Raw genomic sequence first — 15,544 nt, 5'->3', positions numbered from 1 at the left:
CATGGACTAACTAGGGTGCGATCTTTAACAAAGCCAATTGATGGGGATATTTACAGGGGATCATTTATAAGGGAAACATTTACTAAAATTTACTAGTGAATGTTCTAAAAATTGTAACACAGCACCCGTCTTTTCCTCTAGGGCCGTCCCGGCCCGAAATAACTTTACTTAATGTGACACTCAGGTGTAGTAGCCCCAAAGGTGGGCGGTCCGCTTCGAAAGTCCGCTTATCCGCTTATCCGCTGCAGCGGACTAACGTTTTCGAAGCGGATAAGCGAATCAGAACAACCCCCGGAAACCGAAGCGGATAAGCGTAAGCGGACTACCGAAAAATTAAAGCGCATCGCGATTCGCCAAATCAGCTGTTAGCCTGAGCCGTTACTCTAGAATTGTGAATATTTATTTAAGTGAATAATAAGTGAAACCCTAACAACTCGGCTCTTGCGACATAACGCATTGTATCATAACGTTATGTTCACGTCATGGTTTACGACATGGTTGTAACATAACGCATTACATCATGACGTTATGTTCACGTCATGGTTTACGGCATGTTCACGACACCATGACGAATAAACGGCAGTCCGTTGGCCCGCCATCTTGTTGACTTGTTTGTGTCTGAATAACCAAACGTTACAGCTCTCGCCCAATCTCTTCCCGCTCGAGTTCCGTGATGCTTGGGTAACTCTATTTCTCAGGCATAACACGCCGCTCCCGAGCTCTGCCTCGGTCGAGCGCGTGTTCAGCTACGGGTCGGACATCCTCAGGCCTAAGAGGTCGGCCCTGGCTGCACCGAACTTCGAGGCCCTCGTCTTCATGAAGGGCAACCTCCAAATCCTCAAGAAGGCCCACGAGGTGGAGGTGGAGGAGGAAGACGAGGACTAGTCAACAGACTGCTAGTCTGTTGACTAGTAGACTCTCTTGTCAAAGAAAGGATGGGCAAATTGATTTTTCTTTAATGTTACTTGCATATATTAAAATTATATTTAAATTAACTGTAGAGTAGAGTAGAGTCGAGTGGAAAACTTTATTTCAATAAATTTTGAATAAATTTTATTTAAATAAAAATGTATATTTTTGATCTTAAAAGCTTTGTTTGTCTTTGTAGTAGTTAGAAATGGCTATTTAGGCTTAAAAAGCATTAAATTCCCTTTAGAAACGTCAAAAATCGCTTTAAAAACGTCGAAGCGCTTTAAAAAAATCGAATCGAAGCGGATAAGCGGATAAGCGGTAAGCGGACTAAGATTTTCGGCCGCTGAAGCGGATAAGCGAATCGGACTACATGGGCTGGCGGAGCGGATAAGCGGTAAGCGGACTTAAAATTTTCCGAATCGCGCCCACCTATGAGTAGCCCTCTACTGTTAACCTTACCCTTGAGTGCGTCAGTTTTAAAACAAATTCGTATGTCCCACCTGCTACGTTGCATCCTACCTAACAGACTCACCCCCACAGAATAATCGAATTCCGGAATGGTCTTCAAACTATACATATGCGGTGGGGAGCATTATTTACAAAACACTAATTGGTATTTACACTGCAAACCCAGGACCTGTCATTTTGGGAGACAAAAATAATCTTTTGAAAAGAGGAAGGAGCATGCACTGCACTGCACTGATACACCATACTCAAATGCCCGGGGATGCACAATTGATATCGCAGTGCACCCCCGAGCACAAGAGCATCACAAAGCACCAATCAGCACCAATAAGCACCAAAGCACCATCCAGTGCTCATTTCACACATTTCAATAAAAAAACACAAACTGTTGACCTCGTTGTCAGCTCCTGCTTCCCCTGCTCTGCTGGTCCGATGTTTCTTGCTGTTATTCTTGGTCTTGTGGCTTGCTGCCTATTTGAAAATAATAAAAAGGCACACAATGCGTCCATTTTTATTTAGGGCCAACAGGGGCCAACTAAGGGTGGTCCACCAGTATGGCAAAGGGGGCCACCTCTCTGTGGTCCGCAAGCAAGCTTTGCTCTGGCCGTCATGGCCGGTCCCATCAGAGGGGTCAAGCCCCAACACGTGGGGTCCATAAGGGTGTGGTGCTTGGCCACAAAAACGTGTGGTCCATAAAGTGGTGCTTGGCCACAAGTCGTGCAGTCCATAAGGTGGTGTACTGGCCCAGGCAGGCTGTGCAGCAGCGGCTCAGGCACACAAGTGCGGCCACCTGCGCACTCCCCCCCGGACCCAAAATGAACAAGCCGTGAGTGGGGAAGGAAAGGACGCAGCAAGCATCGGGGCAAGGTCGCAAAGGCACACATTAATACCAGGCAATGCAGAGGTGAGGTGCGCATGGGAGCGAGCAGTGAAAGCTCATCCCTACCGTACATCACCCCCCTTGTCACCTACCCTACCCTTGCCCTTACCCCATATTTACAAAACTCTACACATTTACAAATTCGTCGCTATCATCTCGTCTTCCCCATATCTCCCCTAATCCAAATTCGTCAACAATCCCTCTTTCTAAATTTGCCATCAACCCAATTTCTCATCAATTCCTCCTAAGGAGGGAGACATGGAACAACAACACAATGTCACCCCCACGTCATGAAGCGTCTCACCATTCCAAAACATTTGCAACAAAAACAAACAAACATGGTGTGGAGTCATGTCACCTTGGTGAGTGGATGTAGATGGTGCGAAGAGATTTACAATCCTAACTATCCTCTAAATGACTTTAACACTTTTACTCTACCCGGGGTCTTTCCCTGCCAAACCATTGGCCATCTTACACTATGTGGTTCTAAGAACCGAACTCCCATTGACCAAACTGTGGTGCTCATCAATTTGGGGTCTCACTCCCCCGATTCTTCACCCTGTGCCTTCGCACACTTTCCGGGCTGGGTCGTGTGGTGCTCCCAGCAGGGACGCTCAGCTACACACCTCCGCCACTGTAGTTGCCTCCGAGCTCACCTGCTCCTTAACCTAACCTACCTGGGGAAGGCCCTCTGACTCCCTTACCCCACTACCGCCCTCTCTGGCGTTGGGCTACCCGGGTCCGTCCTCCGGATCCTCGGGCCCCACTGAACAACTCTACTGGCTCACAGAGCCCACCTGCTGCCTCGCTTGGCCGACAGACTAACAGTGGCGGAGCGCCCATTTAACCATACACACACTAACAGGCCACACGCCCAGCCATTTCACTCCACTAATGCACCCATCCAAACACCATTCTACCACACGCACCACAGATGCCAATATCCACCACAATTTACCTATACCCTCTACCTACTCTTAACCTACCCTCCCCGGGTATTCGTGAAAGGGGTCCATCTTCCCCATCCACTCCTTTCGCACCAACCATTCCACTCCACATATTCCACACTACTCACTCCACATCATCCATTCCATACTCCATTCCATCGATTCCATACTCAATTCACTCCATGCTCCATTCACTCCAGACCATCTATTCCATTCACCCATTCTCCATTCACCTATGCTTTGCTCGCACACCTGTGCCCACACACCTGGTGTCACCTGTACACCTGGTGGCACGTGCGCTCGTCTTTCCTCCCAGGCTCATTCATTCAATACAACTCACAATCACAATTACTCAATCATACACTGCATCATCTAAGCTGACTACTCCCTTCTGAAACTCACGCCCCCCGTCTTCCCTTATACTAGGCACTCCCACGTCATTATAATCCTCTAATCTGCTACGTCCCCTCTACAGGTACAATGTCGCTACTTAACCCTACAGTTACCTATTGTCCTTTTTCTCTAAATTCCTATCAATTTATCCTAACCCTCCCAGGCTAGTTTGCACAGCCAAAACCCCATAAACTACTGCTCATGTGCCCGGGGATGGGAGGGATTGCAGAGATGCCATCCCTCCACATCGGGCATCTCCCATTATCAATTTTGCCCATCCAATTTTTGCCAATCAAATTTGCCAATCATCACTGCCAATCAGTTTTACCCATCAAATTTGCCAATCCAATTTGCCAATCCTATTCACTATTCCCAATTTCGAATCAAAACACTATCATCCTCACAGTCCGCTATATCTGAGCCTCTCGGTACGTCATGACATTTCCAAAGCTCGTCTTCGCAAAGCCGCGCAATGAATTCGGGTGGTTTGGTCGCCTGCAGGTTGGGTCCGTCCGGCATTCGGTTCAGGGGAGGAGGTTTGGTTGGGCCAAGGTTTAAAGCACCATCCCGGCGCGGGGCCTTTCGGTCTCCTGCCCGATGGCCCAGGCTTGCCCGGGTGGAATGCCGCCACCACAAGGGGGCGCCGCTCCGACCCTTCCTACCTCCCCTCGAACCGGACCGGTCACCTTGCCCGGCAAAGCGCGGACTCGACCATGCGGGGCGGGGCCTGGCCCGAATCGTGCACGACGCTCCGAAGAGGAGCGACGCATCACCGATCCCCGCCGGCTCCTGCAATACACAAAGCCCGGCACGGACCGGGAGCTCGCGTCGGCTATACGTCGGTCTGAACGCTATCCCGTTTAACGTCGATGCTCCCCGTACATGCTCACATCCACACGTGACCCCTTTCATACTCACAAAACCCGGCGTCTCAGCGCCTCTCATGCATTCCACACACTCCGTCCATTCCACCACCGCACTCCCTGTTACACACCACTCCTCTCGCGCACCTTCTTGCGCACACTCGTCATTCGCACACTTCCTTAACACACCTCCTCACGCACCGTCTTGCGCACTCTCCCTTGGTACGTACTCCGTACCACTCATGGGGGTGCACTCTTGCATCCAACCACTCACGCGCTCCGATGTGCCCTCCCGCACACGCGCCACAACCAACTCAAGTGTGCGTTCTCGCACACTCTCTCCATCCATCTCACTCTCCTGGTCGCACTCACTCCCACTTCCACACTCACTCCCACTTCCACACTCTGTATCGCATTCATCACTCACACACTCCGTTTCACACCATATTCCCCCGTTACGTCGCCCGTAACACTCACCACGGGTGTGCACTCTTCTGCACACCCAATCATCACCGTACACTCTCGCGCCAATTCTTGCGCACACTCTCCGGTTACATCCCCTGTAACACTCCCCATCACGCGCTCCGACGTGCCCTCCCACACACGCGCCAAAACCAGCTCACTCTCCGTGTCGCTCTCTCCACCACACTCTGTTGTGCATTCACTCCCGTACTCTGTCGTACATTCATTCTCACTCTCGACAGCACACTCTGTTATCATGCACTCCTCTGTTACACAACTTTCTCGCGCACCTTCTTGCGCACCCTCTCCCGGTACATACTCCGTACCACTCACCACGGGTGTGCACTCTTCTGCACACCCAATCATCACCGCACACTCTCGCGCCAACTCTTGCACACACTCTCCCGGTACGTACTCCGTACACTCGGTTTCGCACATACCCTCTGACATGCATTCGCTCTCGCACCCGGTATCACTCCCATACTCTGTCACACACTCACTCTCCGATGCACACTTTTTCCTCACAAGCGCGCCATTTCCACTCGCACAACTCACAAGGGACCCTCCACCAACGCCCGGGTGCCGTCGCGACCCCAAGCGCGCGAAAATTCTTTTTGCGCCAAACATCCTCCTGCAAAATCTCTCCGCACAATATACAGGCCGACTCACCTGGGCGCTTCTTCCTCTTCGCTCCAACACCTGCAAACTTTCATTGGGGTTATTAAGCACAGCATCGTGATGTGAGCACGGACTTTGCACATTTTCCATCTTTTCCTCCCGCTGTTGCTCTACCAAGTCCGTCTCTCCAATCCCAATTTCCACTATTTCTTTGCTTTTAATTGCTTTTTCCTCGATGGCCGCCTGTTCTAATAAAATAAAATTCTCTACTTCGGTGGTCGCCGGCTTCCCCATACCCCGGGTCGCGATTTCTACCCCGGTCCAGTTACCTGCGCCTTGCTCCAACTCGCTTTTCCAGCGCTTCTCACACCGCGCTACCTCATCGCGTACCCCCGCAACCTTTCCGCCCGATCTGCGGTCAATGTCCTTCTCTATTCTTTTCATCATGGCATTTATTTGCTCCTTAAATCCATCCGGGTTGTACCTTGCTTCGTGCCTCATTTTTCCCATGTCGATTCCCTGGTTAGCCATCATTGCATCCAATCCCTTACTGTCACCCTTCATAGATGCACTGAAATGCATCATAAAAAGGCCCCAGTCCATTGGCACTGCGGGCCCGGCTATCGCCGTCATGTACGGGAGGCCGCCATTTTGTGTGCCTGCAACCCCCGTTACCGCACCTTCTTTGCTTTCCTCCCGCATTACTCCCACTGCCTCCCTGGGGTCCTGGATCGACTGTACTCCCTTTTCTATCTCTGCCACCGGCATCCGACCGCCCTGATCATCCATGGCACGACTTTAATTTGGGATCTTAAATAAAATTTCGGCCGCTCAAAATTTTGACCAAATTTTAAAGATGTTTCAAAAATTTGGTTCGGGTCCAAATCCCACTCCTGACACCAATTGTTACGGATCTCAGAGACGGCAATCCCCTTAGCAAGGGGGGGTTAATCCCCTTGGCCTGTTAAGCTGGCCGTCTCTAGTCCTGGTACTTATAACACTCCTTTGCGGGGTGAGATTGGTCAGGGTTATTGGTCAAGGTGTTCTCCCGAATACCTTTACCAATCCCTCCGCAAAGCAGGGAGACAAGTACCGCTCGAACCACGGACAAGATGGTATTTGCCGAGTGGTTTAGCAATCTGCGATTCGAGCCGTTAGCAATTGACTAACCCGATTCTGCGCGTTGGCCGAATCGTGCACAGGTACTCAATGGGAAGAAGGGAGTAAAGCGATCGGGGGAGAATGAAACCAAAAGGGTAATAAATAACAGACATTTATTAATTATGTACAAAACCAAAACCAAAGAAGAAACGAAAGCAATATACAGAAGAAGAAGAAGAAGATACACAAGGCAGCCTTAAACAGTCTTAATTATCAACGCCCAGGACAGAACACATGGACTTACACGAAAGGGGAATAGCAGGCAGGAATGACTGGAAGAGGGAGAAGGTCCAGGTGGGACAGCAGGGCTGGAAGGTTCGGGCAGAGGCACAGCATTGAGGTCTGCTCCAGGTCCACGCTCCGGGCTGGAAGTGAACAGCCAGCAGCAGCTTCTGGTTTCGTATCTCACGCGGTCGGACAATGCGAATGAAGCGCGGGATTGTCGCCGTCAAACGGACCCACTCTCCTCCTTACAATGCTCTGTATCCTCGTCGGGTACCTCACTCATCTGCCGGATCATGTCTTCTCCCTCAACTCCCTCTGTACCTTCTCACCCGATTCTCTGAAGCTGTCCCTTGCAGCCGATTTTATTGTCCGTGTTGGAATCAAGTCGCTGGCTCCTACCGGTTGGCTCACCTCGGCGCTGGTTGGCCGGCAAGAGCTCGCTGGCTCCACCTCCGTTGATGAGTCGACGTGCCAGACCTTGTTCTTGTGGCCCAGCCCCCTTCTTCCTCAGCTTGACCGCATGGCTTATGGTGGCGTGGTGCCAGTAAAACAGCCAATGCAACGGCGGCAAACGCTGCTGGCAAACGAAGTACCGCAATTTGGAGAGGGAGAGCGCAAAATGGACGGAATGGGGCCTATCTTATTTGATTAATGCAATGCAGATTCAACTATTGGGAACAGATCCTTAACTGAAACACATAAAAATGAAATAACTACGGAGAGGTCCTATGGTTCGCCCCGTGTTGTACATGGACTAACTAGGGTGCGATCTTTAACAAAGCCAATTGATGGGGATATTTACAGGGGATCATTTATAAGGGAAACATTTACTAAATTTACTAGTGAAGGTTCTAAAAACCATAACAATATATATACATATATATATATATATATATATTTATATATATATATATATAATATATATATATATACATATATATATATATATATATATATATATATATTATATATATATAATATATATATATATACATATATATATATATATATATATATATATATATATATATATATATATATATATAATATATATATATATATACATACATATATATATATATATATATATATACATATATATATATATATATATATACATATATATATATATATATATACATATATATATATATATATATACTATATATATATACTATACATATATACTATATTATATATATATATATATATATGTTCTTGTCACATCACATAAAACAATGTTCTTGTTTCACATGGGGTGTACTTACTTTTTCACGTGACTGTATATATATATATATATATATATATATATATATATATACAATATATATATATATATATATATATTATATATATAATATATATATTATATATATATATATATATACTATATATATATATATATATATATATATATATACTGAAACGCAAAAGAAACTTACCACCTTTGAAACCTTTAAATATCAACAATAACACTAATATCAACAATAACACTGCGTGTAGTAAATGTGTGAACTTATTTGTGGACAATAGTGTCCTCGCTGTCAGACAAAACGGTCACGGATGGTCACTTGAACCTTCAATGGTCACTTCATAGCACAGCTGTTGAACAGCTGTTTTGACTGTCAGTGATTAGCCAAGGGGTACGGGATGATTTTAATGAGCTGCACGTGATGTCTTGATATTGGCTTTAAAAAGGCCAGTGCAAAATGGGCATTTTGACCCAAAAATTTGACCATTTTGACCAACTTCAAAAAGACCGAAAACACAAAAGAAACTTACCACCTTTGAAACCTTTAAATATCAACAATAACACTGCGTATAGTAAATGTGTGAACTTATTTGTGGACAATAGTGTCCTCACTGTCAGACAAAACGGTCACGGATAGTCACTTGAACCTTCAATGGTCACTTCATAGCACAGCTGCTGAACAGCCGTTTTGACTGTCAGTGATTAGCCAAGGGGTATGGGATGATTTTAATGAGCTGCACGTGATGTCTTGATATTGGCTTTAAAAAGGCCAGTGCAAAATGGGCATTTTGACCGAAAAATTTGACCATTTTGACCATTTTGACCAACTTCAAAAAGACCGAAAATGCAAAAGAAATTTACCACTTGTTTGAAATGTAATAAAATTGTAACAGTTCAAAATAAAACAAACCAACAATTGCTAATTGAAACATTGGCATTTTATTGATGACATGTCAAGTTTTTGACCAAGATACACCATCTCATCAGTTTGTTCTACAGTACAGAACAGCACAGGGTGCAATGTCAGTCCCCTTTCAATAGCGTGTATGGCCACCATTGTTTTGGATACAGGCAGTGCATCGTCGGCGTATACTGCCTACCAGTCTTTGGATGGATTGCTGCTGGATTCTGTCCCACTCAGTCCTCAATGTCTGAAGCAGCTCTGCCCGTGTCCTGGCCCTGCCAACTACGCGTCTCCCAAGCTCATCCCACAGGTGCTCTATGGGATTCAGGTCAAGGGAGAGCGCAGGCCACTGCATGGTGTTGATGTTCTCGCCTTGGAGAAATGCAGTGGTAAAGCGAGCAGCATGGGGACGAGCGTTGTCATGCTGAAAGGTTCTCAGTTCTGGGTGGTCTAGCAGGAATGGCAGCAGATGAGGTCGCAGGATGTTATCCACATACCGCTGGGCGTTAAGATTCCCATCCACAACCACCAGTGGCGTCCTGTACCGGCCTGATATGGCTGCCCACACCATCACACTTGGGCCACCCCACCTGTTGGCTTGACGCACGCAACAATCGGCATATCGCTTGCCAGTTCTTCTCCAGACACACTCACGGCTCACGCCCATCAGGACTGTCCACACAGAACCTTGACTCATCACTGAAAGCGACCTCGTTCCACTGCGCCAAGGTCCACCGCTGATGCTGCTGGCACCATCTCTGACGGTTGCGGCGATGGGCAACCATCATCACGGGGCCTCTGTATGGTCTTCTGGCAGTCAGACCATAGTCATGCAGTCGTCTTCGTGCAGTATCATTGGAGATCCGTGGGTTTGCACGCCCCGGAGTTTCTGCCGCAGTGCGGGATGCTGGACGGAATCGATCCCGCAGGTGACTTCAGACCATCTGCCTGTCCTGCCTTGCAGTGGTGACTCTTGGCCTCCCTGATCGAGGTCTGTCATCTGCAGAGTTGTGGAGGGTGTCTCTGTCAAACCAGGGCCGATATCGTCTGGTGTGAACAGCCAAGGCAACGTGCCACCTCACGGTAGCTCAGTCCACCTTGCAGCATGCCCAGGGCACGCTGCCGTTGATCCCTTGACAATCGTGGCATGTTGATTGAAATGCCCATTTTGCACTGGCCTTTTTAAAGCCAATATCAAGACATCACGTGCAGCTCATTAAAATCATCCCGTACCCCTTGGCTAATCACTGACAGTCAAAACGGCTGTTCAACAGCTGTGCTATGAAGTGACCATTGAAGGTTCAAGTGACCATCCGTGACCGTTTGTCTGACAGTGAGGACACTATTGTCCACAAATAAGTTCACACATTTACTATACGCAGTGTTATTGTTGATATTTAAAGGTTTCAAAGGTGGTAAGTTTCTTTTGTGTTTTCGGTCTTTTTGAAGTTGGTCAAAATGGTCAAATTTTTCGGTCAAAATGCCCATTTTGCACTGGCCTTTTTAAAGCCAATATCAAGACATCACGTGCAGATCATTAAAATCATCCCGTACCTCTTGGCTAATCACTGACAGTCAAAACGGCTGTTCAACAGCTGTGCTATGAAGTGACCATTGAAGGTTCAAGTGACAATCCGTGACCGTTTTGTCTGACAGTGAGGACACTATTGTCCACAAATAAGTTCACACATTTACTACACGCAGTGTTATTGTTGATATTTAAAGGTTTCAAAGGTGGTAAGTTTCTTTTGCGTTTCAGTATATATATATATATATATATATATATATATATATATATATATATATATATATATATATCCATCCAAATATATGTGCAGTTCTCCAGCTTTCAATGAGCGCAAGTAATGACGTCACTGCCATGTACATACGCTCTGCCTGTCAAGCTCTCAAGAGAACCCTTTGACAGAGCAGAATTTTGATCTTAGTTCAGATACTGTCATAAGTGTATGTAAAACTCACAGTTACCGACCTGGTTTCGCCCTTTTGGGGCTCATCAGGGCAACGCAGTGAGTACTGCATACACTTATGACTCTGAAAACCTTTCGGTTATATACCAGTCACTTTGCGATTTCATACCATCAGTGGTGAACCGCCATTAAGCATAGCTGGATGGGATACCTTAAGGGCAGAGTTCTTCTTTGGTGTTATATATATATATAACAATATATATATATAACAATATATATATAACAATTTATCTATAACAATATATATAACAATATATATAACAATATATATAACAATACATATATATATATATATATATATTATATATATATATATATATATATATATATATATATATATATATATATATATATATATATATATAACAATATATATATATATACATATATATATATATATATATATATATATATATATATAACAATATATATATATATACATATATATATATATATATATATATATATATATATATAACAATATATATATAACAATATATATATAACAATATATATATATAACAATATATATATAACAATATATATATAACAATATATATATATATAACAATATATATATAACAATAAATATATATATTATATATATATATATATATATATATATATAAATATTCAGTAAAGTGATTTTGGAATTGAGCTTCATTGTTCAAATTTCTTTCATTTAATTTTTGACAACAGGCATTGTGTGTGAGCAGGTGTTCCTCGGAGGACGAAGATTGAACAGGAAGATGGTGACTTCAAAGTGTTTGTGCGCTGCTCACCATACAGCACGCTTGACTTCCGTTATACAGAACGTGAATTTGATCGCCTGGTCCAACTTGCACGATACAATGTCCTCAACAATGCTGCACTCATTCACAAGGCTCTCGCCAAGGCATGGAATCATGCCCAGCACAAAAGCTGGGCTGATAATGGAGTATGAAAACAGAATAGGACACCATTCAAGTCCTGCAGGCCTTCATGACGAGCACTAATCAAACTCATCCAATGACAGGGCAGGTTAATTTTGGGGCCATGGTCAAACTTTGCATCCATTATGATTGAGAATTTACCCAGAGTGCTTTGCGTACCTGTCGACTCGATTCAAAAGTTACTACTTTGGACAGTCTACCTGATTTCCCTTGAGGAATATGTCCTTTGATTTGAGCTGGTTGTGGTAAAACGTTATTTCACATTATGATATTGTGAGAAACCTTGTTGTCTTTGAGTAATTCTTGCTTGAAGATTATGAAATCGAAATTATTTATTTATTATTTATTTATTATTTATGCCCCCAAAAAAGAAAAACTAGAGAGTTAATAGAACATGATACCCTGTGCAGTGTTCAGTATATATTTCAATATAAATAAAATACTTATTTCAACCATTGTTTAAAAGATTCTGGGAGTTTGAAGCAGTTGTATTCATCATGCTTATATACCACCTTATTTAACATGACCAAGTACTGCTAAATGGAAGGGGTTTGGAAGTGACAAGACAGCGATTTGTGTTGTACAGCATTCAAGCATATAATTCAATTTAAATAAAATAAAGATTGTTAAAAATGTTGTACAAATATATTAATTCAGTGTTTTACTGCCGTTGACGCAGCGTCTATTACACAACCACCCTATTTAACACTATAGATTAGTTATTCATGCCTGATGTTTGTGTCCTTTGTGACATCCTTAAAAACAGTAAGTTTCCTGTTTGGGATGATTTTCAATTTTGTTTGATTCCAGGTGGGTAAACGGAGGAAAGATATTGTCTCGCTCCTCTCTGCATGTGTGATTGGGACGAAGTCGGAAACAAAGTAACGTAAAAACGGCAGGTTTGTTTTCCGATTCATGTTCCCATTCGATTTGTGTTAAAATTTATAACATTCAATTGAAATAAATTGTTCCTCAATAATAAGCTGCCATTTACAGACAGACGGACGGACATTATAATAATAATAATAATTCATTTATTTTGTATAGCGCTTTTCAAGAAGCCCAAAGGCGCTTTGACAGAGTGGAAAACATAATGCATAACAATACATGAAAACAACAATTGCAAAAAGACAAGAATCAATAGGGAAATATTTAAAGCAAAAGGAGGGAGAAGGAGAAGAGATAGTCAGGGGTTAAATGCTGTGGGTTGAATGTTGAATGCAGTGTTGAACAGGTGGGTCTTTAGTGATGTTTTGAATGTGGTGAGTGAGGAGGAGTCTCTGATGGTGTGAGGTAGTGAGTTCCAGAGGGTGGGAGCAGCGATGGAGAAGGCCCTGTCCCCCAAGGATCTGAATTTGGTCCAGATGGAGGGGGTCAGGAGGTTGGTACCAGCAGAGCGGAGGTTGCGGGTGGGAGTGTGTCTGGAGAGGTGGTCAGCCAGGTAGGATGGGGCCAGGTTATGGAGGGCTTTGTATGTCAAGAGGAGGATTTTGTCTGGATTCTCTGGGGGATGGGGAGCCAGTGAAGCTTGTAAAGGACGGGGGTGATGTGGTCACGGGTCCGGGAATGGGTGAGTAGACGGGCAGCGGAGTTCTGAATGTATTGGAGTTTATTGGTGATTTTTGAGTGTGAACCATAGAGGAGGCTATTGCAGTAGTCCAGACGGGAGGTGATGAAGGCGTGGATGAGGGTTTCTGCAGCCGTGGAGGAGAGGGATGAGCGGAGACGGGCAATGTTTTTCAGGTGAAAGAAGGCTGACTTTGTGATCTGTTTAGTGTATTTGTCGAAGGAGAGGGTTTGGTCAAAGATGACGCCAAGATTCCGGATGAGAGGGGAGGTGGATACTGGGATACCGTCGATGTTGAGGGCAAAGTTATGGGTGGATTTTGTGAGCGTTTTTGGGCCAATTACTTATTACTTATTATAATTATTATAATATCCCAGGATGGGCAAAATTACATTAACCAGTTACTTATTAACCCTGTTTTTCACTTGGTGTGCGTGGAGTAATGACACGATTAAACAAAGTTCACAATCTTCGTATAAACTATTGTACAATTAATCTACAAATGCAATTAAAACCAGAAATAATCTCAAAATGCAAATCTTGTCCGCATCCGCTTTGTAATCAAGCTAAAATTGAAGAACACAACAGTTAAAAACGAGTTTCGGCCACATACGAGTTTGCCCATCCTGGGAAACGATATGTGCCATTTATCACTCGTTGGTGCAAAAAGGAGTTTTGGTCACACAAGACTTTTCACATCCTGAGAGACCAAGTGTAAGTTATCACGCATTCCAAGCGCAAAGACAAGAAAAGTTTCGGCCACATATGAGTTTGCCTGTCATGGGAAATGCAATGTGCCAGTTACATGTTTCGGCCACATTCAAGTTTGCCCGTCCAGACAACCATGTGCTAGTTATCACTCGTTCTCAGAGTAAAACCATGTTTCGACAACGTACGAGTTTGCCCGTCCTGGGAGATAACACTTGCCAGTTATCACTCATTCTCAGTGTAAAAACGAGTTTCAGGGACATACAAATTTGTCCGTCCAGGAGCCACTACTTTTGCAAGTTATTACTGTTTATTTGTGGAAAAACGAGTTTCGCCACATATGAGTTTGCCCGTACTGGGAAACGGGTTACGCCACATGCCAGTTATCACTAGTTCTAATGTAAAAAATATGTTTCGGCCACATATGAGTTTGCCCATCCTGGGAAACGCAATGTGCTAGTTGTCACTTGTTTAGAGAGAAAAACAAGTTTCGGCCACATACGAGTTTGCCCGTCATGACAACCATGTGCCAGTTGTCTCTCCTTTGAAGAGTAAAACCATGTTTCGACAACGTACGAGTTTGCCCGTACTGAGAGACAACACTTGCCAGTTATCACTCGTTCTCAGTGTTAAAACGAGTTTCAGCGAAATGCGAATTTGCCCATCCTGGGCGGCACCACTTTCGCCAGTTATTACTTTTTATTTGTGTAAAAACGAGTTTCGGCCACATATGAGTTTGCCCATCCTTGTAAACGCAATGTGCCAGTTATCACTTGCTTAAAGAGGAAAAACAGGTTTCGGCCATATACGAGTTTGCCCGTCCTGACAACCATGTGCCAGTTATCACTCGTTCAAAGTGTAAAAAGGAGTTTTGGCCAAATACGAGCTTCCCGTTTTGGGAGACTCCACATGCCAGTTATCTATCGTATGATGTGTAAAAACGAGTTTCAGCCACATACGAGTTTGCCTGTCATGGGAAGCACCACTTGCCAGTTATCATTCTTTATTTATGCAAAAACGGGTTACGATCGCAGACGGGTTTACCCGTACTGGCAAGCATGTGCCAGGTATCACTCGTTCTCAGTGCAAAAACTAGTTTCAGCCACATACGAATTTGCCCATCCTGGGTGGCACCACTTTTGCCAGTCATTGCTGTTTATTTGTGTAAAAACGAGTTTCGGACACGTATGAGTTTGCCCGTCCTTGGAAACGCAATGTGCAAGTTATCAGTCGTTTAAGGAGAAAAACAGGTTTCGGCCACATACAA

The 15,544-nt window shown here is 44.5% G+C and overlaps 1 protein-coding gene across 1 annotated transcript in view; it reads left to right on the top strand.

The window, feature by feature from the left end:
- Positions 1-12,835, top strand: part of PLA2G4F (phospholipase A2 group IVF) — a 158,564-nt gene extending 145,729 nt beyond the window's left edge. Inside the window, exon 21 of the mRNA XM_078773553.1 lies at positions 11,787-12,835. Within this exon, the coding sequence (XP_078629679.1) occupies positions 11,787-12,013 (227 nt within the window). The 3' untranslated portion in view covers positions 12,014-12,835. The remainder of the gene's footprint in view (positions 1-11,786) is intronic.
- The last annotated feature ends 2,709 nt before the right edge of the window (positions 12,836-15,544 follow it).

This window comes from Myxine glutinosa, chromosome 3 (assembly GCF_964187855.1).
Source record: "Myxine glutinosa chromosome 3, kmMyxGlut1.1, whole genome shotgun sequence".
NCBI classification, from domain to species: domain Eukaryota; kingdom Metazoa; phylum Chordata; class Myxini; order Myxiniformes; family Myxinidae; genus Myxine; species Myxine glutinosa.
This window is presented reverse-complemented; position numbering and strand designations above follow the sequence as displayed.